The sequence below is a fragment of the Balaenoptera acutorostrata genome, chromosome 12 (genome assembly GCF_949987535.1).
Source record: "Balaenoptera acutorostrata chromosome 12, mBalAcu1.1, whole genome shotgun sequence".
NCBI lineage: Eukaryota > Metazoa > Chordata > Mammalia > Artiodactyla > Balaenopteridae > Balaenoptera > Balaenoptera acutorostrata.
Genome location: NC_080075.1, coordinates 32413806 through 32437577, shown reverse-complemented (window position 1 = coordinate 32437577; position 23772 = coordinate 32413806). Strand labels below are relative to the sequence as shown.

The 23772-nt window shown below is 56.3% G+C and overlaps 1 protein-coding gene across 15 annotated transcripts in view; it reads left to right on the top strand.

Moving 5' to 3' along the window:
• DYSF (dysferlin) overlaps nucleotides 1-23772 on the top strand; it is a 234093-nt gene that overhangs the window by 144092 nt on the left and 66229 nt on the right. For 8 of the 15 annotated variants that reach the window (XM_007175528.3, XM_007175525.3, XM_007175532.3 and 5 more), the window contains 8 exons: nucleotides 1199-1380; nucleotides 3890-4030; nucleotides 4842-4871; nucleotides 6325-6354; nucleotides 15227-15328; nucleotides 15447-15608; nucleotides 16648-16813; nucleotides 17267-17343. In XM_007175528.3, coding sequence (XP_007175590.2) covers nucleotides 1199-1380; nucleotides 3890-4030; nucleotides 4842-4871; nucleotides 6325-6354; nucleotides 15227-15328; nucleotides 15447-15608; nucleotides 16648-16813; nucleotides 17267-17343 — 890 coding nt within the window. Of the gene's footprint in view, nucleotides 1-1198; nucleotides 1381-3889; nucleotides 4031-4841; nucleotides 4872-6324; nucleotides 6355-12400; nucleotides 12443-15226; nucleotides 15329-15446; nucleotides 15609-16647; nucleotides 16814-17266; nucleotides 17344-23772 lie in introns of all 15 variants that reach the window. The other 7 variants (XM_057558086.1, XM_057558082.1, XM_057558083.1 and 4 more) reach the window with 2 other exon arrangements.

Below are 23772 nucleotides of genomic sequence, written 5' to 3'. Positions count from 1 at the left end.
TCCTGCATCCCCAGACTTCCCTGTCCACATGCCCTCAGCATCTGGCACGTCGAGTCTTACAAAACGGCAGCAAACTGGACCCTGCCCCCTAATGAGAGAAGTTGGAGGAGCCCCCTCCTCCAAGCCCTTTGCTCCTGTCCCAAATTACATGCACTCAGTCCCATGGGACCTTCTCTGGCATTGGTTTCCAAGTGTGGTCCTGAAAGGCAGCATCAAGAACACCTGGGAACTTGTTAGAAATGTCAATTCTCAGGCCCCACCCCAGACCCGATGAAGGAGTCTCTGAGGGTGGGACCCAGCAGTCTCTGCCAACCTTCCAGACGATTCTGCTGCATGCTCACATTTGAGAACCACTGCCCTAGAATCTTCTCTAGTGATACTTTGGGACCAGGCAGAGGGAATGCCTCCTGGGTGGGTCCCAGGCTAGCATGGCCGGGGCCGATAGGCTGGAAAGTAGTTTGGGGGCATCAGGGAGCTGCAGCGGTCTTAGGGTTCCCCTCACGCCCCCCACTGCTCAATAGCCCTTGAATCCCTTTGTTTCTCTCTAGTGCCCCCACCCATCTAAGCCACCACTCTCCCTGCCTGAACCCTTGCAGTAGTTTCATAACTGGTCTCTCTGCACCCACTTCTGCCCCCTCCAGTCTCTTCTCCAGGTGGCAGCCAGAGTGAGCTTGCTGAAATGCAGACTCAGCCATGCCAGATCCCTCTCTCACACGCCACTGCACCTCATATGTGTTCTACAAAGCATGATCAAAATTGTAGTTTTATGTTTGTTTGTATAGATTACCGTTTTGCTCCAAATGTATCCTCAGCCCCTAGCACCTAGCCCCCGGCCTGTCATGCAGAAGGCACTCAGTCAGTAAGTGCTTGTTGGACGAATGAATGAATGAATGAATGCACAATCTATTCATTTTGCCTCCAGCAACCAGCCCAGGGAAGAGCCCAGAAGGGAAGCTCTCTGGATCTTTGCGCCCACTCTCCGGGACCTCGGTCCCGTCTTCCCACGGTGGCCACCGGCTGGCCTCATGGAGGATGGAGGTGGGGGGTACCCCCAGGATAGGGCTCCAGCCTGGACGTCGGTGCTCCTGAGTGGCAGGCACAGCTCTGCTCCAGCTTTGTGGCTGCATGACTCCTGAGCGGGTGACTCTCACGGTCTCTGTTGTGTCCCGTCTCCCTTCTCTGTGCCCGGCCCACACAGATCCCTACGCAATCGTCTCCTTCCTGCACCAGAGCCAGAAGACGGTGGTGGTGAAGAACACCCTGAACCCCACCTGGGACCAGACACTCATCTTCTACGAGATCGAGATCTTCGGGGAGCTGGCCAGCATCGCCGAGCAGCCGGCCAGCATCGTGGTGGAGCTGTACGACCACGACACCTATGTGAGTCTGCCCACCTTCCTCCCCCGAACCCTCACTGCCCACCCTCTCCAGGGCCCAGGGGAGATGCTGCTGTGAGGGATGGGTCCCCAACGAGATGGGAGTTCCCCAAGGCTGGGGCTGATGGCCTCCCCCCCAACCCCACAGGCAGTGGTGAAAACTGTTTTAGAGTAATTAAAAATGAACTGCCACCATGTGTGCTGTGCCCACGGCAGAGAGAGGGGACAGATCTGGCAAGGGTGCTTGGCTGTGGGTCAGGAGCCTGGGTTTTCTCTGTCTCTAACTTGCTTATAAGATCCCAGGTCGGTCCCTTCTCCCCATCAGAGGGCTGCTTTGACTTCACACACAGTTAGCAAGCACTTGTGCTGGGCTGGGTGGCCCCTCACGTGGGGTTCCCCGGCTAGGTGGGAGCCGGGGCTCAGGGACCACCGGGCAGGGTCTCCTCCAGGGAGCCAGTGTGAGGCACAGGCGGGGCCCTCTCTGCAGGGCTGTCGCACAGAACCTCGTGTGCTGGCGGGAAGGCTCTGCGGTCGTGCCCCCCAAACGAGGGCCACTTGCCGTGTGTGCCGAGAAACCGAATTTTCATTGTGTTTTAGTTTTAATCCATTAAACTTTAAGTAGCCACAGGCGGCTGGCGGCCCCGGTATTGGACAGCGCAGCTCTGAAAGGCTCCCAGGAGGGAGAGGGCTGTGGGCTGGAATGTGAGGGGCTGTGGGAAGACCCAGGCCCTGGTGGAAATGTGAGATTGGGGTGTTGGGATGAGGCAGGGGTGTTAGCACAGCACGGGGGCCAGTGGGAGATGGAAGAGCGGGGAAGGCAGGCAGGGAAGGAGGAGCAAGGAGTACGAGGCCAGGGGAGCGGGGGAGTGGCGGGGTCAGGGCGACATTTTACAAAGGAGGGGTGGGATGCTGTTGGAAGAGAGGGACTGTGTCAGCCGAGGGGTGTGTGGCCAAGAGGCCCTGCCTGGGTCGGGGGTGGCAGTAGATGAAAGGGGAGGGGATAGGGCTTCACAGATGCTTCCAGAAAGAGTTGCCATGACTGGAAGGGAGGGTGTGGTGACCAGGGGTTGGGGGAAGGTGAGGCTGATGAGGGTGCCCCACTGGCTGGCAGTGGGCAATGCGGGCCTGGGCTGGGGAGGCTGACCTGTAAGCTCTGCCCTTAGAAGGAAAAGCTGGCTCCGTGGGGGCCGAGCAGCTGGAGGAGGGGTCTTTTGGGGATTTTGGGGGGAAGATCTCAGGAGCTTTTGGGGCAGGAGGAGGCGGGAGGCGGCAGGACCTGGAGGGTGCTGGGGCCAGGGGACTTTGCAGAAGCAGGCGCGAGTGCTGGTGCAGGGCGGGCGGGAGGGCGGCAGGACACAGCCTCGCTCTCCCAGTGGCACCTCACCTCCTCTTTCACAAATGGTACTCTATCCCCTTCGGGCCAGTGCCCGGGAGGGCTCCCTGGGGAGAAAGCCATGGCCTCTTCTGGGTGGGTGGGCCCCAGGGTCCTGGACGAGAGCGGAGCTGTGCTCATTGATAATATAGTCAAACGGGGCTGTACCTGTTGGCAAATACGCGTTGCCCTGAGCTCCTGTTGTCCTGGCTGCCTGGGCTCTGCAAGGACTCCCCTCCCCGAGCCTCTCCATGACCCAGCGACTAGAGGGCAACACTGGGCCCAGAGGAGCCTCCAGGACCCCTCCCTGTGCTGTGGCTGGTGACCACTCTGAGTGGTCTATGCTGGACTGTCACCCGCTGGTGTGGCCGTTTATGCAGAAGCTGGTGGCCACTCCAGAATGGCTCTTGGCAATGTCCCCAGCAGTGATGTGACTGCAGGTAGGGTGCCTCCCGGTCCTGGCCTGGGTTTCTCCCGATGAGTGCCTTGGGCGAGCCACCAAGGCTTGTGACAGCTGTGGCATCATCTGGCTGAGACCCAGGTTCTGTCTGCGGCCCCTGCCCTTGGGGAAGCTAACCACGAGGTCGGAGTTCACCGGTCAGCAAGGTCACTCTATCCTCTAGGCAGTGGGGAGCCATGGAAGGCTCATGAGTAAAGGAATGATAAGATGAAAACATCATTTTAACAAGACTCATTTAATTTGATGAGCATGATCACAGTTTCCCCATGTGGAGACCGGGGGGATTTGAAGGTGAAATGAACAGGAGATACAAATTCCTGGGGAATGTCAAACACCTCTCCTGCTGAGGGCATTAAAGAAATGCTAGGAGGCTGTCACTCTCGCCTCCAGTGGGCTTAGAGCTTGATTAAATTAAAGCAAGGTGAACGCTGGTTGGACATACAAAGGGACTTCTGGACCATGATGGGAATTCAGCATTAGCAACAGTGGCAGGAGGCCACTCTCATGCTGCCCTTGCATCCCCCTAAGGGAAGCAGAGCTCACCGTCTGCACCAGGGACTGCCCTGACTTCTGAGGCCCTTCCGAGTTCGGGAGGCCAGATGTAGGTCTGGTGACTGCTCTGAGGCCGCCAGAACCCTGGGCTGGGGGACGCTGACTTTTCTTTCTCTGTGCTCTGTCTAGGGTGCAGATGAGTTTATGGGACGCTGCATCTGTCAGCCGAGTCTGGAACGGATGCCCCGGCTGGCCTGGTTCCCGCTGACTAGGGGCAACCAGCCGGCGGGTGAGCTGCTGGCCTCTTTTGAGCTCATCCAGAGAGAGAAGGTGAGGCTGGTCCACATCCAGATCCAGGGGGCCCGGCAGGGAGCTCCTGGTGCTGGAGGGTGAGGGCCCAGGCAGGGGATGGTCTGATAGAGGGGAGGGGGCTTAGATACATTCTTCTTCCCCCACCAAGGGCCTGCACTTAGTGGAGAGCACTGAAGGGCCACCTCTGGATGTTAGGCCTCCTGCTGGAACCGGTTTTGCCCATCTTTTCTGAGCCCCAAATCAGGACACAATCTAACACTGGGGCAGAAAGCTGAAATCTGAACTGTGTTACTATGTCTGAGTCCTCTGGCCATTGGATGTATTTTTCTCTGGGTTATATCCTGACGTGGTTTCTGGAAGGGGGGACCTCTGTGATCTGGCTAGGGTGCTTAATTGTCCGGGGCAGGGGACTCCAGGGACAGGTGAGGGCAGGGCCCCTGTTGCAGTGTTGGCTCTGCCATGGCCTCAGCCAGCCAATTCCCTGCTGTTAAATCGGGGATTTGGATTAGAGCCACATCTTCAAACTTGCTCTTAGTGTGATGTGAACCCTAATATGTAAGCCGGCTAGAAGTGAGGCTACTCTGGCTGAAGTGTCTGGACGGGACACGGCATACTGCCAACCTGGCTTCCCCTGCACCCACTTACCAGGCACCTCCCAGGAGTCCCTAGTCCGCCAAGGAAGAGTCTGCAAAGCCCTGGACTGTCTGATCACAGACATATTCCATGAGTGTCATTTTGTGTTTGGAGATGTGTTTGCCTGGCCAGGGCGGAAAGGTGGTGGGGCCTTGGGTGACAGGCACCTAACCAAAGCTCCTTTTCTTCACCCTAGCCGGCCATCCACCATATTCCTGGTTTTGAGGTAAGTCTTGCTCTTACCTTTGCTTCTTCAAACTTGCCCCCTCCCGGTGTTTGCAGCCCCCTCCCAGGCTAGGAAGGGGAGCAGGCATACACTACCACCATCCTGCCTTCAAGCCAAGCAAGGCTCAGTTGGGGCAACAGGGGCAGGGTGGGTAGGGGCTGGGGTCCCTGCCCAGCTCTGGCTTTCCTGCCCTTCTCCCCTGAGAAGTCCAAGAATCACAGACTCAGATGGAAGGGACCTCATGGTTATCCAGCCCAGGGGCTCTCAGCTGGGCTGCACGTTGGAATCCCTTGGGCAGCTTTAAAAATCATCAGTGCTCAGGCCTCACCCTAGACCAAATGAAATGCCATCTTTCAGGGTGTGGCTCAGGCCTTGGTATCTTTCAAAGCTGCCCAGGAGATTTGAATGTGCAGCCTGGGCTGAGAACCATCGACTTAGGCCAGTGGTTCTCAGCGTGGCATCACCCGAGGTATTGTTAGAAATGCCAAACTTGGGTCCCACTTCAAACCTATGAAGCCAACTCTGAGGGCAGCACAGCAACCTGAGTATTATCGAGCCCTCCAGGGGATTTGGACACGTGCTCACGTTTCAGGAGCTCTGATTTAGACCGTAGTTCCCAACTCAGTGTTCCCACTGAGACCCGGTTTTATTTCCTCTACTAGTTATGGGGACTTCATTCCCTTTGCCCTGCTCCCCTTCCTTCTCCTGGGGGTCATGAAAAATGTAAACCTTTTACTGGTACCCAGGCTAATTTGATTCAGGAATCCTATGCCCGACCAGGCTCAGCTGCAGCTTTGAGAAGTGGTCGTGTGGGCTCTGTCTGGATGCTTCTCCCCTTACGAGGCAGGGAGCCCAGGCAATTTGCAGATGGTTCTGACAGTACACGCCCTCCTTGCCCCCTGCCCCCACTCCACCCTCTGCCTCTCCTCCCACCCTTTCTAGTCTCTCTCCCTCTCCCTCCCCTGCTCCCTGTTCAGTCCAAGCTTGTGCTCTCAGCTCTGCCAGCCCTGGGCATGTAGGTTGCTTCTCCTTGCTTCTCCAAGTCCACATCTCCAGCAGCGGCTCCAGGGATTCAGGCCTGACTGCCTCCTGGGACTGTTACACAGGGTCCGGGACCTTCCCACCACCTGTCTGTTAGTCAGTCTCCTTTCTCCTGTCACTTCTAGAGATGCCTGGGCTCCAGGTTTATGCTTTGGCCTCTCCCACCAGTCCCTCTGCATCAACGTTTGTTGTACCTTCTTTCTCAGGGACCACGTAGAGGGCGCGTCTGGGAAGCACAGCACCCTCACCCTAGATGGGAAGTGGTTTCTGTTTGTTCCTTGTAGGGAGACATCTGGTGTGTTGATCTCTGCCCCAGCCTAGTGGTCCTTGTCACTAACGGTAAACTTTTACCCTCCGTCCTCTCCTCCCTCCACCGTCTCCTGGATGTGGACTGTCCCATGGTGTGGTCCAGGTGCAGGATACATCAGGGATCCTGGAAGAGGTGAGCTGGCCCCTCACAGCTGTGGCCTGTGGCTGGGGATAGGTGGGCAGAGACAGAGGGAGGGTGAAGGCCATGCCCTGGAGTCTTCCTGTTTCCTGGTACTCCAGTGTGCCTCTGTCACATGGACCCCTGTCTGGATTTAATTTCCCACACTCTGCGTAGATCCAGGGCTGCCTAGGGTGTGTCCTGGTGTGAGTCTGGCTCTTAGGTGGATTGCTGCTATGTTGGAAGCCACATTTGCCCAGACACCCGGGACAGCAGTACAGAACCTCAACTGGCTGAGTACCAAGTGGCATGTTTTCAAGAATAAAATGTTCGTAGGGGGCCAGAGTAGTCAAGGAAGCCTTACTGGTGGAGGTGGCGTTAGCCAAACATTGTTGTAGTGCTTAGGAAGAAAGTGGGGAACGTGCCTCTGGCCCAAGGGACCAAGCACCAGGTTGGGGCCTGGCTGCTTTAGGGAACGGGACAGGCTGGGGATTCCTAGCTTCTGGGAGAAGTTTGGGGTTTGCATCCAAATGAAGCAAGGCTATGCCCTTTGCTGTGCGGGATGAGGAGCACATTTCCTTATGGCCTCCTGCACATCTGTGAGCAGGTCCTCAAGAGTGAGCTGAGGCAAAGGCCCGGGCAGAGAGACAGGAAGGAGAGCCCTGGTCAGATGGGGGTTGGGAAAAGGGCAGCCACTTCCTGCCGTCAGGGAATCCCCAGGCTGCGAGCGAACACCATTTGACATTTGCAGTGCAATTTGGACTTGAAGTTCAGGGTCAGGATGTGGGATCCGCAGAGGCCCCGCGCCCCTTACCTCACTTCCTTCGGCTCCCAGACCGAGGTGGGGTCCGCCAAGCGAGCTGGCCGCAACTGCGCCTGACAGGCAGCCTCCTGCTTCTGGCTGCAGTTGCGAAAGACTGCCGATTTGGAAAGGGGACCAGAGTCCTGTCCAGGGAAGCAGCACGGAGCCCTCTCTCTTGATTGAGAGCGTTCTGTGGCCAAAACCCACAGCCTGCTCTGAAGAAGACCCAGCCCAGGGATGAGTTATTAAAAAAGTTAAAATCCTTAATAACTGGATTTGTAATATATAACAGTGAAGGCTCAGATTCCAAGAGCAGGGATCTGGCTGTGGTCTTGTTGTCAGGAAGCAAATCAAAATCTGCAGCTTTGGGGCCAGGGCCTGACGAGGGCCAAGTGCCCTGCCACAGGGCCAGCCGGCCACAGGCTGAGGCGCGGGGGTAGGTCAGCAGGGCCAGAGGAGAGCAAGTCCTGGGGGTCTGCTGGGCACAGGGCTGGGCCAGCACGTTCAAAGGGTCCCAGGCCCAGTAGGATGGATGGAGGATCAGCTGGTCCAGGGAACCACCCCAGGAGGTGACCTTGTGACCCCTTCATCCGCAGAGGTCTCCCGCCCTGGCCCTGGGGCCCATAGCTCTGCCTCTTTCTTCCCCTGCACTTGAAGGCTAAGACTCATGCCGAGGTCCTGGGTCCTACTTGGTTTTAAGAATCCCCAGGGGCAGGGTGGAGGCAGGTTAATCTTGCTGCTCTGCCGCTGGTCCTGCTGGAAGCCTGACGCCTTAGCAAGATTTTTCTGTCTTCTTTGCTGCGGCCGAGCTCCTGCTTGGTATCCCTCATTCAGCCCCCTCCAGACTCCCGGCCTGACCCCTGTGAAGAGCGCTCCAGCCATCCCGGAGGGCTGTGAAAAGCCATGCCTGGAGCTTAGCTTCTGGGCCACTGGCCACGGGGGCCCTCAAAAGTCTGGGAGCAGAGAGGGCAGATGGGTGTGTTAGGAAGCCGTCTGGCTGCGGAGACGTTTGGGTTGGGGAGCGAGGGGCAGGAGAGATCAGCATAGGAGGCCTTTGAGACAGATGTGGTGATGGGGGCCTAGGCTAGAGAGGGAATGGAGAGGGGCAAGTGACTCTGAAGCATGGTGTAAGGACGGCCTCTCCGGTGGGGACTGCCTTCTGGCCAGCACAGCCCACGCCTGTGTGGGAGACAGTGTCATGAATGAGGTGAAAGGCATCTACCCAGCCTGAGCGTTCCTAGAGCAGATGGAGGACGGTAGGGATGGCTTCCTGGAAGAGGTGACTCTGAGCTCTCTTTGGGGGTCCAGGTGGCAGTGCCTCGGGCTGGGGGTGCGTGTCACTGCGTGGGGCCAGTTTGGTGGGCAACAAGATTTCCCCTCCCCCAGGCTGTTTGCCCACCTGGAGCATCCCTCTCCAGGGGCTCTTGGTCGGGAAGGGGCACTGTTGCATTGTGTCTTTGAGGCTTTGGTGTCTGGGAGACCTGGGTCCTCACGGGTGGAGGGGAGGGTTTCTTTCCAGCTCCCAGCCTGTCTTTCTGTCTGTCGCTTGCTGTTTCCCCTCTTCCTGAGCCTTGCTCTTCCCCTTGTCCTGCTCTCCCTTCGCATTTCCCTTTTCCTCTGTTTGCTCCTTGGCCCAGGCTCCCTCTCTCCCTCCTTCTCCCCGCCTCTTCTGAGCCCTCTGTCTCGTTTCTTTTCCTTTTTGTCTGGAGAACAAAGGCGGTCTTCGCTGCCAAGGGGAATGAGTTCAAAGAAACTGCAATTTTAGATTTCCTGAGAAATGGAGAGTGCACAGGCATGTGTGAGTGTGTGCAAATATGTACACTCACGAGAGCATGCACGCGTGCACGCACGCACACACACACACACACACACAAACAGCAGAAGAGATGATGGCAGATTCCTTAATAATTGAGGGCTCCTAGGATGTGGATCCTGTGCGGAGGAAGATCCCATCTGGGAACCCTTGAGGTGGGAGCAGGGGCTTGTGGTCCTGAGCACCTAAGGGGGCGTGGTTCGGAGTATCGCCCTTGGTTCTGATGCTCCTGTCATGCTCCGTGGAGGCATGCCCTGGTAGAAAGGAGAGCGTCCTCCGTGGCTTTTTTGCTGAGAGTTGGGGGCCAACCAGATGTCACTCCATCCCCTTCCTAATCCAGGCAACAGGCTATGGCTTTTAGTCTGAGATGTACATGAGGTACTCTCCTGCACCCCCAAATCCTCCAGAAGGAAAAATTTGGTGTTTCGCAATCAGGAAAATAAGCCCAGTGGTCCCCCATCCCCCTATCCCTCCCCCAAGGCTTTAATTTAAAACACTGTTTTTCCTGGGAAGTGTAATTAGAGCAGCATGTTGTTCCTAACGAGCTGGGTGGGGCAGGCAGACAGTGGAGCCCTCCCAGCCCGCCCGGCTGCGCCCGCATGGAGCTCCCCGAGGAGCCAGGATCTGAGTGTCCAGAGGGTCACCTGACTGTGCCCTGCTGTGTGAGGAGGGGGTCTGTGGGCTACTGGTGACAACACTGACCTAGGTGGCTGGAGGGGCCTGCCCACACTTGCCCCAGCCCTGGGAATGCACTTCTGTCTAGTGTGGTGGCCCTTGGGACTGGGAGAGGAAGCCCCCCTCATGGCTCAGGGCCTCAGTTCCCTGTACTGAACTGGCCAGCAGGACGGATAGATGAAAGGAGGCAGGAGGTGGATTCTGCTTAAAGTGGGGAGAGAGCCTCATTTGTCCTTGTGTCCTTGTCCTCTTGGTCTGAGCTGTCTCGGTAAGCGCCCTGCACACCTGTAGAACCCCGTCAGTGTAGCAGCCCCACGTCTGCCCTGCATTCAGGGTGGGTGCGGAGGAGCACGGAAGGGATGGACCCCACCATGGAAGGGGTCATCTTATTAGCCTTCTATTGTGTGGCGTGGTCCTCGGAGCCCCCCGTCACACACAGGACGGTGAATCAGGATGTCCTGGCGGTGCCTTCAGTCTACGCCCACCCCCTCCCTGCCTGGCAGTGCTGATAGGGGTCGCTGCAGCCCACCCCACGGAGAGTCACTGTCCTGGAAGGAGATCTCATGCCGCTCAGATGGGCTGGACCAGAAAAAAATTGAGAAACTTGGGCACAGGAGTGGCCATCTGGCTGGTGCCACAGGACTCCCAAGCGTGAGACGTGGGAGACCAGTCAGGACCTTGGGCAACCGGAGCCCAGGGTCGCTTAATTAGAGGTAAAAGAAGTCAGAGAGTAGGGTTGTAAGGAGTTTCTGGAGTGGTTGGGGAGATTTTCTGGAGGATGTAGCGTTTGACCTAGGCCCTGAAAGATGGGGTAGATTCTGGAAGATGGCAAAGGAAGCCCATTCAAACAGAGGGAGGAATGAGCAGGCACGGGGAAAGGAGGGGCTGGTGAGAATGCAAGACTGACACAGGCAAGAGCGTTGGGAAGGATGGGAGAGTATGTTGGAGTCGGTTCTTTGTCCCCCTATCCCCCCGTCCATTCGCCCTCTGCCATCCCTCCCTCCCTGCCTTCAATTATCTGTTCGTAAACCTTTATTTATTGGACAGGGGATTTAGCTGTTGTCCCTGTGTGCAGAATTGCTGGTTTGACAAGGGACACAGACAAGTGAACACACAGAAATGACCCAGGTTGATGTGTCTTTCAGTGGGACCAGTTGCTCTGGGAACCGTGGGGTGCTTAACTTAAACCTGGGGCTCCAAGGAACACTTAAGTGGACCTGAAGTCCAAGTAGGAGGTAGCCAGATGAAGTGGGCAGAAGAGCCTTTCAGACAGAGGGACCAGTGAGCTCCAACCTCACAGGTAAAGAGAGTGTGAGGCCTCCTGCAGCCTGCTGGCGTTCAGAAGGGGAAGGCAGCTCATCACTGCCTGGGGGCCCGGAGGGGAAAGTTGGTGGTGAGAGGCGAGACCGGAGAGGTCAGCAGGAGCTAGAAGATGAGGGGTCTTGGAGGCTGCGTCAAGGAGTTTGGACTTCATCCTGAGTGGGTGGGTTTTAAAGAGAGTGACATTCTTAGAAAGTCTTCCCTGGCTGCAGAGTACAGCATACATTCATTGGAAGGGGATGTGCAAAACCAGATGCAAGAGATCACTTAGGATGATGCTGGTGAATCCAGGCAAGAGATGGTGGTGACCCAGACCCAAGAAAGAAGATGGGTGGGTGGGCCTGGGAGAGATTTAGGAGACAGAGCCCTAAGGCTTGGGGATCAATCCAGGGGAAGGAGAGCCAAGGGTGGCGTGGCGTTTTTGGCTTGGCTATCTGGGTGGATGGTGGGGCTGGTTTCTGAGATGACATTTGAAGAGAGCAGGTTTTGGGGCTGGTTTCTGAGATGACATTTGAAGAGAGCAGGGATCTTAGACAATCCAGTTTGGGACAAGCTCAGTGTGAGAGGCCAGGAGGACGCATGGATGAAGTAGCGGTAAGGTTGGAATGTGAGTGTGGGGCTTAGGAGAGACGTTTGGGAGCAGAAAGCCTAGGGGAGGGCTGGGCAGAGGAGCGGGGGGAGGCTGCCAGGGAGACACAGCCAACGGAGGGTAGAGAGGGCGGAGGGGCCAGCGGCGAGGAGCTAGACAGACGGCTTTAGGAAGGAGGACGAGGTCAGCTGGCCAGATGCTGCTGAGGTAGGGCGAGAGATAGGCGCCTGTGAGTTTCCTCTGGGTTGGGCTACAAGCAGGTTGTTGTTAATTTTGGAGAGAGAAGTTTCCAGGGAGGGGGTGCAAGGGGTGGAGCGAGTGCACTGGGCAGAGAGGGCGGTGTGGAAGCGAGGGAGAGGCAGGGGATGGAGGCAGCCTTTTTCAGGAAGAGAGAGAGGAGAGGGGGGCAGGCTGCAGGAGAGGACACAGAGAGAAGGTGTGGATGGACCCGAGATACCATCTTGAGACTGTCTTTAAATGCGGAAGGAAAAAAATCCAGCAGATGGTGTGGAAAATTGGGGCGCACTGGATGAGACCGGGTTAGGGAGCCAGAGCGTGTGGCGGCGTAGATGTGCAGTGATAATGAGAGGCGGGGCGGTGCGCACAGTGGGGAGGGGACAGAGGACTTGGTGGCAGCTGGCAGGCGGAGGGGAGCCCCCGCAGAGGCAGGGATTCTGGGGAATGGCAACAAGGTGCAGGGAGCAAGGATGTCCTGGGACCCCTGAGGACGGCATGGTGGATGGAGGTGGCCTTGGGAATGAGACTGGGGGCCTTGTGCCTCATAAGCTGCCCTGCGAATGCGCCTCTAACCGCTGTCTCTGCTTGTCTCTCCTTCCTGCTGGCCGGGCCTGGCGCTCCACAGCTGTGTGCACCCGCCGTCTTCCTCCAGGGCCTCCTGCAAACGGTACTGGAGCCCGGTCTTCTCCAGGTTCTTGGTCCCTGTCCTCCTCTGTAAGCAGGTTCCTGCGGTGGGGAGCCTGGGCGTCTGCACAGAGAGAGGAATAGCCTCACAGGGGAGCTGGAGGAGCCCAGAGGGAAGGCGGGACGTGGAAGTGAGGGACAAAAAGGAATCCAAGGGACACTGCCCAGAGTCTGGGGACCTGGAGAGGAATGTTCTGGGGGAAGTACATTCATGACTTTTCCTGGGTGATTTCAGGACAACATTGCAGCCATATGAGAAAGGCTTGGTCTTTCCGCCTCCCCACCCAGGAGCCCGGGGCTGTTCCCTCCCTGACCTCTTCTATTTGTCTCTTTCGTCATGGGCTTTTGGCCCTGGGCCCACTGTGGGCTGGGCATCAGCCTTGAGCAGGCCACCAGCAGGCCTTCAGGCATAACCTTTTTTAAAAAGAGGCGACCCCTGCTGCACAGCTGTTGCAATAGTTGGCCTTGGAGTGCCAAGGGTGGACACCAAGCCAGGCGTCCCCATAGCAGCCAGGCCACCGCGGGCTCTGCCTCCAGCCTTCAGGGGCACCATTCAGGTGAACTGTGACGGGCACAGCACCCCCTGGAGTTGTGCCCGTGGCAGCCCTGCTCATCACTCTTACTCCTGATGGCGTCCGGTGCTCAGCCAGTCTAAAAATATCATGTCACCTGCATTGTGGGTCTGGAGGAAAATGATGAATTCCTTCACTCTGTGCTCTGGGGACGTAGGGATAGTTCTGCAGCTGGCGTTGTTTTGAGAGGTGCCTCTGATGGCTCAGCTCCGCTCAAGTCACTGGGGGATCACCAACAACATTAGTGATGAAAACAGTGGCACCACCAACAATACAATGATCATTTTAGTCACTGCTGTTTATTAAGCACCTCCTGTGTGCCAGAAACTATATTTGTTCTCTTGTTAAATTCTCAGACCAATTTTGTAAGAGTTTCATTATCCCGGATTTTCATATGAGGGTACTGAGTCACAGAGGTTGAATAATTTGCCCGAGGTCAAATAGCTCAGAAGCTGTAGGTCTTGTCTATTACATATTTGGTTTATGGAACGGTATCTGTGCTAATTTCAAACTCCTGTTTTATGCATCACCCCACCTCACCTTTCCCCTTAAGCAGCCATAAGTGTGTTTTCTAAATGTGTGACTCTGTTCTGTTTTGTAATTCAGTTCTAGTTAGGACTAGGACCAAGGTGTGGTTTGATTCTAGAAATGAGCTTCTTACCACCCCAGGTCACGAAGCATAGCATCATCAGTGTGTCATTGGCAGGAGTGACAGCTGGGATTGGCTGTGAAGTGATGAGGCGGGAGGAAGCTGTTGTGTTTCAATGCTCCAGCTGCTCCCACCATCTACGTCAGAGCATCTGTAGATGGATGTACCATCCTTTGAGATGGAATCCAGAGCAAGTCACTTGGAGAATGAATCCAATGATTTCATTGTTTATTAATGCAATTACATGAGGCAAGCTCTGTAAAGCACGCAGCACAGCCCTTCTATTTATAGTTAACACTTCCTGAGTGTCAGGGCCTCTATGTATGGATGTGCAGGTTGTGCACTGCAGAAGAGCACTGGGTCTAAGGGGGTGCGATTTCCAGTGCAGACATCATGTATTTTTATTTATTATAACAATTTCCAGTAGGTGGCAGTAAAGTGTCTCGTTCTAATAAACTAGTAACCTGTGATGATTTTCTGACGTGGAAGTAAAGAGTTTTAAGAAAGGGTCATCCTTCTCTAGTTGTCACAGAGGTGCCATGTGGGCTCCTATTGAGAGTTTACGTGAACCAGGCACTCTTCTAAATGTTGTATTAACTTCTCCAAGCCTCACACTAACCTTTGGAGGTTGATAGTTTTTAATAATCATTTTATGGATGAAAAAAATTGAGCCACAGAGAAGTGCAATAACTTATTTAACTCAGTAAGTAGTGGAGTCAGGATCCATACACAGAGCCCGTGTTCCTAACCACTGTCAGACTTGGTAGTTGTCTAATCCACGGTAATACCTGCCTCCATTGCCCCACCTGCTTCCCTATGTATTTCTACAGGACTCTTGCCCAAGTCTTTTTGGCAAACCCATAGCAGGTAGGGTTGATACGGGCCACGCTCATCCCTGGTCTGTGGTGTGAAGGAGCCTCCCCAGTAGGCCCTTTGGTGCCCGTGGATGGTGGGCCTTTCTGTCCCCTTCTCCTATTTGTAAATACCCCTTCTGGCCCACGGTGCAAGCGTTCTGTTCAGATGTGTCACACCTCAGGACAGGTGTGAGAGGTGGGAGTTTGGGGCTGGAGACGGAACACCAGGGCGGGTGGTAGGTTGGGAGGGTCTGAGCCAGGAGGCAGGAGAACCAGGCTAGCAGGAGGGCACGTGGTCCTCTCGGGACTGAGAGGGGCTGAAGTGGACGTGTCAGGTTGGACGGGGCAGTGCATGTGTGTGCGTGTGTGTGCACACGTGTATGTGTGACAGGGACGGGGTCACCCTGAGCAGCTCGTTGGTGGGAGGAGGGGTGCCCCGGGGCTCATCTGAAACAGGATCACCTGAACCCTGGGCCAAGGTGCTAGAATTGTGATCCTGGAGAAGATGGTGCCTGGGAAACTGACTTTGCTCTCTCATTTCTGTCTGCCTGGTTGCCCACTTCTGTGTCCTCGCCACTCTGTTTCTGTGTCTCTCCACACGTCCTTCTTTCCATCCTGTCTGTCCTCCTTTCTTGTCTTTCCGCCTTGGTCTTCCTCCTGCCTTTGCCTCCATTCTACCTGCTGCCCTGCAGTCGGAGGACACGGACCTACCCTACCCGCCACCCCAGAGGGAGGCCAACATCTACATGGTCCCCCAGAACATCAAGCCGGTTCTCCAGCGAACCGCCATCGAGGTGAGCCCGCCCCCGTGGCGGGGTGGGGATTGTGGGCAGCTGGGCCCTTCCTCTTCCTGGCCCAGCCTTTCTGGGGCCTGGGGCCTTCCCAGCTGCTGTCCTCACTCCGTGCCCCCAGATCCTGGCGTGGGGCCTTCGGAACATGAAGAGCTACCAGCTGGCCAGCGTGTCCTCCCCCAGCCTGGTGGTGGAGTGCGGGGGCCAGAGCGTGCAGTCCTGTGTCATCAAGAACCTCCGGAAGAACCCCAACTTTGACATCTGCACCCTCTTCATGGAAGTGGTGAGCCCGACCTCCCCGCCGTCCCCTTCTGGAGTCCTGGTGGTTAGAATTTCCTTGCGGCCCCAGGCGGCCTGGGGTCTGGCTCCCTGCGGGGTTCTGAGTGGGTCACGGCATCGCTCCCACCTCACCGGAGAATGGGAGGAAATGCTGTCTCCTCCCTGGAGGAGACGAAGCCTGCGAGCAGCGCAGAGGGGGCCAGCTCGGCCCCTCCTCCTCAGATCCGGAGTCCGCGGAACTCCCAAGGACCCATCCGTGGCTGTTTCCCCTCTCAGGGCCGGCCTCAGTCCCCCGGTGCTCCCTGCCAGGGCTCTGAGCTTCCAGGATTCCTCCAAACCTTCCAGGACCTGGTCCTGCCCCAGCCTGGGCCCCCGCAGAGGGGCTCACCCCCACGGCCCGCAGGCCTCAGCCCTCTCCAGCAACCTGGGCTGCCTGGGCCTAGTGACCAGAGTAAGGCAAGTCTGAGGAAAGGAAAATGGTTTGCAGGATGAAAGTGCTATAGAAATTCCAGGCCCAGTGGCTGTCAACAGGAGCCGCCTCTTGGCTGAGCCAAAGCCGCCACCGAAGGAGAGCATATAAATTATTTCAAGTTGTGTTCAAAGTGCTTTTAGGGTTGGGGGGAGAAGAATCTGGGGCTGGAAGCCAACTCTTGAGTATCCGCTTGGGGGGGTCTGTCTGCGAGAAATGTTGAGTCCCGGGCCAACTTCTCCCTTCTTTGCTTCCCCGGCCAGTGAGGGTTCAGGGAAAGTAGACTTGTTTTAACTTTAGGTTGAGCTGGATGTGTCTGGAAGGTGAAACTGTGAGGGGAAAGTCGGCCTCTGCGTACAGCATTCAAGAGGCAGACAGAAGGGGCGTGTGGCTTCTCCCCTGGCCAGCTCCTGCAAACCACCCGTTTGGATTGCTGGCTCTTGGGGGTTCTGTGTGGGTTGAGAGCATTTTCTGCTCCTTGGACTTGCCCTGGGAAGAAGGGCTCGCCTTCCTCTGAGACCTCCCAGAGATGGGGTCAGGCTGCTGCTCAGAGCTTCCCTCCCCCTCCCCCCAGATGCTGCCCAGGGAGGAGCTCTACTGTCCCCCCGTCGTGATCAAGGTAATTGATAATCGCCAGTTTGGCCGCCGGCCTGTGGTGGGCCAGTGTACCATCCGCTCCCTGGAGAGCTTCCTGTGCGACCCTTACTCAGAGGAGAGTCCGTCCCCACAGGGCGGCCCAGGTAGGGGAGGGGCTGTTGACAGGGGGCGGGGAGGCAGAGGGGGCTGGGACAGGTGGACTTCCCAGCTGAGACGCGTCCTGAAGCCCTCCTCTTACCGGGCCCTGAATGAGAGGACCGGAAGGACGGGTGGGGACGGGTCTCCCTCAGGGCATCGTCTGGCCCTGGGCTGGGCCCACCAGGAGAAGTTGGGGGGGTCGATGCTGAGGTGGGGCGTGGTGCAGAAAAGGCCGAGGGAGAGGGAGATACAGGGGTCAGTGGGATGAGGAGGGAGCCAGAGGGAGAACTGGGGAGACGGGGAGAGCGAAGGGAGACGGGAGAGGGAAGGATGGGTGGGAGGAAGAGGAAGACACGGAGTGAAAAGTGTGGCAAGACCGAGGGCCGAGTCTTGTGGCTCAGGAGGGGAGAGCCCCTGAGGGAGCCCCCTCTCAGGCCTGGACACTGCTCCCCCTACAGATGACGTGAGCTTACTCAGTCCTGGGGAAGATGTGCTGATTGACATCGACGACCAGGAGCCCCTCATCCCCATCCAGGTACGATGGGTCCCCGGGGACAGACACTGGCTCCTTCCAGGAGCTGGCTTGCTTGCCCTCTCCCTGCCCCTTGCCCTCCCTTCCTTATCACGCGGCTTCCGTAGGACACTCTCTCTGTAGCCTGGTGGCTGGACACCTTACAGATGGATGGCCCCAGTTAGGAGCTTTCAGTCCGGTTGGGAGCAGGTTGGGGGTTGCAGGGGAGGTTGTGTGTGGTCTTCTGGTCAAGACCCAATCATTTCCCCCAAAGCATATGAGAAAAATGGCCCCACTACCTTGAGGGCCACATTGAGGGCTCTCTCCTGGAAATCACCCAGGAAATCAGGGTGGAAGGAGCAAACGGGAGAGAAGGAGGACAGGCTGGGGAGTGACCGGTAGCCTCTGGGGTGCCCCAGCCCCATCGCCTTACCCAGCTAGGACCCTCCTTGGGGGGGAGATTCATCTATGGGCTTGTGCTCTGTGGTACCTGGCAGGCAGCTTGAAGGAGGGGTCTTTGTCCAAGCCAGTGGTCCCTCTCACCCCATTCCCTCCACCTGCAGGAGAGGAAGGGGGCCAGGAGAGGGGCCTTACTGCAAGGGTGTCCGACCCTGTCGGCAGGTAAGAGGCAGCCCCTGGCTATGTGCTCCACAACAGGGCGAGCTGGTGACCCAGACACCAGTGCCAAACAGCATGGCAAGAGGTCTGTGGCATCTCTTATTGAGGGGGGAGCGCTCTCTTCACCTTGGGCCCTGGGGTGGCTCTGCGTCCTGTACGGCTGAGACCTCCCAGTCCTTCCTGCAGTGGAGGTGGAAAAAGGCCTCACTGTGGGCACCAGCCTTGAATAGCTCTGTTCCAAGTTGTCACCCTCTGTTCCAGGTTGTCACCCCCCTCTCAGCTTCTCTTGATTCTGGCCGCACCCCTGGCACTTGGGGCTCCCAGAGCTTCTGGGCTGCCCGGAGGCAGAGCCCCCCAGCCTGTGTAGGCAGTACTTTCCCAAATGGAAATTGCAAATACACAGAATTCAGCTACACTCAAGGCTAGTACCTTCTGGCCTGGGTGGGTGTTCGTAGCTGAATGAGGCAGCTAATTAGCCCCAAGCTCCGGGCGCCTAGTGCTGGCTCCCGCTTCCCCCCACCCCCACCGTCAGCGGGCCATCTGAGTCTGTGCAGGGAAGCGTAGAGCTTGCCCAGCAGGATTTCCGTTCTGTGTGTGCTGCCCTCAAAATGTCTACAGACTCAGATGGGGAGGGACTCTCTTGGGTCCTGCTGGCTACAAGCACAGCCAGAGGCAGACGGTAAGGAGGCCCAGGCTGGATGTCCTTACAGCGTTGACATGAGTGAACCGGGGCCCGGGGTCTGAGCCAGAGCAGGGGCTGCACTCTTGGTGGGAGCACACGGCTAGAGCTGCTGGCCAGGCAGAGGGCGGGGAGCTGGCGTTAGGGCTGGTGGAGGCATGCCCGCGCGGGGAGGGCCTGGGCTCACAGGACCTCAGAGGTCGACAGGGAGAGGAGGAAGTGAGATCCGCCTGCTCTGGTGGAGGAGGTTTGGACCCTGCCCTCATCGAGCTCCCTGTCTGATGGAGGAGACATAACCCTATTCTCAAGGAGCCCCGAGGCCCGCAGGGAGATCAGTCCCAGTCTTCGGGAAGCCCTGTCTTGATGGGGTCTGCTGGGGGCTTGGGGAAAAAGCAATTTTGTATTGTGCTTTTCTCTGAGATCATTGATCCGATTTGGCTGGTCCGGGAAATCCTTCCCTCACTCTGTCTTGCACATCTCCTGTGCAGGGCTTGGGAGGACCGGGCATCCCGGGGCTGATCCAGGAGGCTGTGGGTTCCAGATCCAGTGGTTTTCCAGATAGTTCTGGCTGGGCTCTTGTCCCCTCGCCCCTTCCCCAGTGCAGATAGGATAGAGGGCCCTGGTCTCTGCAGAATGGAGGGATGAGAAGTCTGGCAGAATTTGGACTTCGCTGGCTCCCGTTTGTCCAGCCCGTGTCTCTAGGCCGCCCGTTTCGTTCCCCCCGTGACGCGGCCCCCATCGCTGTGCTCACCAGCTCTGGCTGTGGACCCAGCAGAGGGCTCCTCCCCAGCTCCAAATGCTCTCTTGCCACATTCGGCTTCTGTTTTGGTCCCTCCCGTCTCCTTGCTCAGTTGCCTCTTCTCTGCTGAAGAACCTTCTCGCCATCATCCGCCAGTTCCTGGGATGGGCTGCCACACACTAGAAAAAGATACCCCAGACTTTCCTGATGCTTGTGCCATTGGCTGACAACCACGGCCAAGCATTTCTCAGGTTTTGAGAAATGTTTCGGTGTCCGTCAAGAGCGGCCAGTTCTAGAGATGACCTGAAATGGATGTATGAGGCAGAACCGTCCACTTGGCCTTCTAGGACTTGTAGGTGGGCACCTGTCTCTGGGAGTAAGGAGATGCCTGGCCTCTTGTACTCTTCTCTGGGAAGAGAAGGGGGGCTGGGATGAGATCAGCTCTCGCATGGCAACCCCACAGTGTATTCTTGGTCTGTGTGGCTGTCTTCGTGTAGATTTTAGAGCCGTAGTCTGGGGATGGGGGTAGTGTGGGTGTGTGCGGTGTGTGTGCACATGAGTGTGCGTGAGAGGTGGGGTGGGGGGCTGGAAGCGGATGTGTGTGCAAGCGTAGTGGTGCTGCTGCAAGCATCATGGCCTTGACACCTAACCTGCTGAGGGCAGGCTGGGGGTGTCCTCAGAGAGGGGCACAGAGGTGTTTCCTTCCGTGTAGTGCTCTGCTTGAGATAAAGGATATATTCATTTTTCTCTGATTATAAATATATGTCCATTATATAAAGTTTGGAAAATATAGAAAAATAATGAACAGATAGGTGTTGCCTCCAACCAGGAACACGCTGTGAATGAACTGCTCCCAACGTGGCCTCCTCTGTCCTTCCCTTCCCCCCCAGGCTGCTCTCTCTGTCTCTGATTCTGCCTCTGAGTATGAATCAGGCTCTACTTTTACGTTTCAAACAAACTTGGGGTCTTTGTCGACTAGTCTTGGTGTTCTGATGATGAAAATGGGAAGAGAAGCAGTGCAGGAAGCCACCCAGAGTGGGCTTCCCACCATTTCCTAGAGGGTCTTGAGGCTCATGTAGAGGTGACACCCCCTGCCCATCCCACACATCACCTACCTTCAGGCACCCACCCTTCAGGTCAAGGGTGACGCTTGCCTATCATTCTGAGAGATCACCCTGGGTAGGAGTCTCCTCTTGAAGTCTTCAGGCCGTGGGGTGGGGAACATGTGTGTGTTGAGGAGGGATAAAGAGGAAGAGCGCTCTCGGATGTCTCCCCTCTGGCTGACAGAGAGAGGAGGGCTGTGTGGCAGATCCAGATGAGATGAACAGAGTGATAGCAAAGCGATGAATGCTTGATTAGCAGGGACACCAAGATCTTGGACTCTGGGCCCTACAAGGTCAGCGTGGGCTAAGTCATCAGGAAAGCTTCTCCGAGGGGGCTGGTGAGAGGGGTTAGAACAGCAGAGGGGAGAGGAGGCCTTTCCTGGTGGGCAGAGGAGCTGGGGCAAAGGCTTGGTGGTGGGAGGTGTGTGTGTGTGTGTGTGTGTGTGTGTGTTGACAGCATGTGTGTTGATGGCATGTGTTTGATGGTGTACTGAGTGTGTGTGTGTGTGTGTGTTGACAGCATGTGTGTTGATGGCATGTGTTTGATGGTGTACTGAGTGTGTGTGTGTGTGTGTGTGTGTGTGTTGACAACATGGGTGTTGATTGCATGTGTTTGATGGTGTACTGAGTGTGTGTGCGTGCGTGTGTGTTGACAGCATGTGTGTTGATGGCATGTGTTTGATGGTGTACTGAGTGTGTGTGCGTGCGTGTGTGTTGACAGCATGTGTGTTGATGGCATGTGTTTGATGGTGTACTGAGTGTGTGTGTGTGTTGACAACATGTGTGTTGATTGCATGTGTTTGATGGTGTACCGAGTGTGTGTGTGTGTGTTGACAGCATGTGTGTTGATGGCATGTGTTTGATGGTGTACTGAGTGTGTGTGCGTGCGTGTGTGTTGACAGCATGTGTGTTGATGGCATGTGTTTGATGGTGTACTGAGTGTGTGTGTGTGTTGACAACATGTGTGTTGATTGCATGTGTTTGATGGTGTACCGAGTGTGTGTGTGTGTGTTGACAGCATGTGTGTTGATGGCATGTGTTTGATGGTGTACTGAGTGTGTGTGTGTGTTGACAACATGTGTGTTGATTGCATGTGTTTGATGGTGTACTGAGTGTGTGTGTGTGCGTGTGTGTTGACAGCATGTGTGTTGATGGCATGTGTTTGATGGTGTACTGTGTGTGTGCGCGTGTGTGTTGACAGCATGTGTGTTGATGGCATGTGTTTGATGGTGTACTGTGTGTGTGTGTGTTGACAGCATGTGTGTTGATGGCATGTGTTTGATGGTGTACTGTGTGTGTGTGTGTGTTGACAGCATGTGTGTTGATGGCATGTGTTTGATGGTGTACTGAGTGTGTGTGTGTGTGCGTGTGTGTTGACAGCATGTGTGTTGATGGCATGTGTTTGATGGTGTACTGAGTGTGTGTGTGTTGACAGCATGTGTGTTGATTGCATGTGTTTGATGGTGTACTGAGTGTGTGTGTGTGTGTGTGTGTGTGTGTGTGTGTGTCTGATGGGCCTGGGAGGCTGTAGGGGAACCCCAGGCTAGCGTGCAGGAGGCATCAGGAGGCCTGATCCCCACACCCGTGCGGTGGGGTGGGGTGCTGGGTTGGCTGCTCCCCGGCTCCCAGCTCGGGCTAATTTTGAGCCACCTGCTCCGATTTTAGTCTCTGGGACGCCGTGAAGGTGGGAACGTGCTCCCAGAACCGGAGCGGCAAATTATGTCCGAATCCCAAAGGGGAACATGTAATTTCGGAAGCTGGCCCAGACCTTTGGAGCACTATGTTTAGCTTTATTTTTTCTCCCTCTTGCACTGGTGAACTGCCGGTTTCCCTCTCACCTTTCTAAAAACGAACTGTATTAAAAATAACAATAAGGCTTCTGTGAGGTTCAGGATGAGAACCAGAGGGGCAGAGCTACTGCCTGGCTGGGCCAGTCTCTGGGCAGCTGGGGGCTTCACGTGGAGTTCATCTGGTCGATTCCAGGGGCTCGGCCTCCTGGGGAGTCTCCCAGAGCCCTCTGCCCCAGACTCAAAGGAAGAGAGGGTCCCACGCTGGCAGCCCTGGGTCCCAGCTGGTCTCCTCATCCCTCCAGCCATATCCCCCAAGCCTGCCTTCCTGGACCATTTGCTCTCTCTTGAAGTGGCAGTGCTGCTTTATTCCTCTACCCTTCACACTTGCTGTCTCCTCTGCCTAGAGGGCATCTCCTGGCCTCATCCACCTAGACTGGTACTCGTCCACCCACAGCTCCATCACCTCCTCTGGGACTATTGTAGTGGCCCCTGAAAAAGTCACCCTGCCTTCAGTCCTGACCCCCATCAAGGCCCTCCTGGACCCTGCAGCCTATAAAGTATGGATTCACCGTACTAGGAGACTGCAGGCAAGGATCTGATGCCAGAAAAGAGTGCAGCAAGGTTTCTGTACTATAGGGGTGGTGTGTTTATGAGACTCTTAAAGCCCCCCTGGTTTTGGGGAAGCCATATGATGCCCTGGGTTTTGTCCTTGAGGACAGAAGACTCAGAAACCTGCATTGGTTTAGGAATAGTGCCCAAGCAGGGGTTGGTGTGGCTCAGCTGTTAGAAGAAACCACCAGGGATGATGGGGAGCTTGGAGTATGTCTGAGGTCAGGAAGTTTGAAAGGCAGGGAGGGCATGTGAGAGTGGCATGGAGTCAGTGGTGCCAAGGGCAGTGAGAAAGCGGGCACGAGACAGGTATTGGCTGAGCCCCTCCCACGTGCCTCACCTTGTCCTAGGTGTGCATGGCCTTCACCTCATCCATACTCGCTGCAGCTCTGTGACAACACAACCGCTTTGTTCCCATTCTCCAGATGGAGATGCTGACTCAGAGAGGTCAGGGGGCTTGTCCAAGGTCACGTAGCTGGTAAAGCAATGGGGCCAGGATTTGGAGTCACACTTGTCCAGCTCCAAAGCACACGTTTCTCCCACAACTTTTGCTGCCTCCCTGGAGAGAGAGCACAGGGTGCCTGGTTGGAGAGCTCTACTTCCTCGGGACCGTGCAGTCTTCCCTGAAGTGGTTTCTCTAATCCTGTTGCTAACCAGCGTGTTTAATTTGTAGCTTGCAGACGGTCTGTCGGGCTTCACCCCCACTAACATGGCGTCTTCTCCATCCAGTCGTCATGTATGTATTGTTTACCTATTTGTGGGCACCTTGATTTTCCCGGGGCGGCTGAGTGGGGGTAAGGAGTTAGGAAGGGAACAGAGGAGGTGGGGATGGGAGGGGAAGAAAGAAGTTTTCTGAGCCCTGGCAGAAAACAGTTACCTGTCCTGTGTGGTGATGGAGGGGTAGGGAGAAAGCTG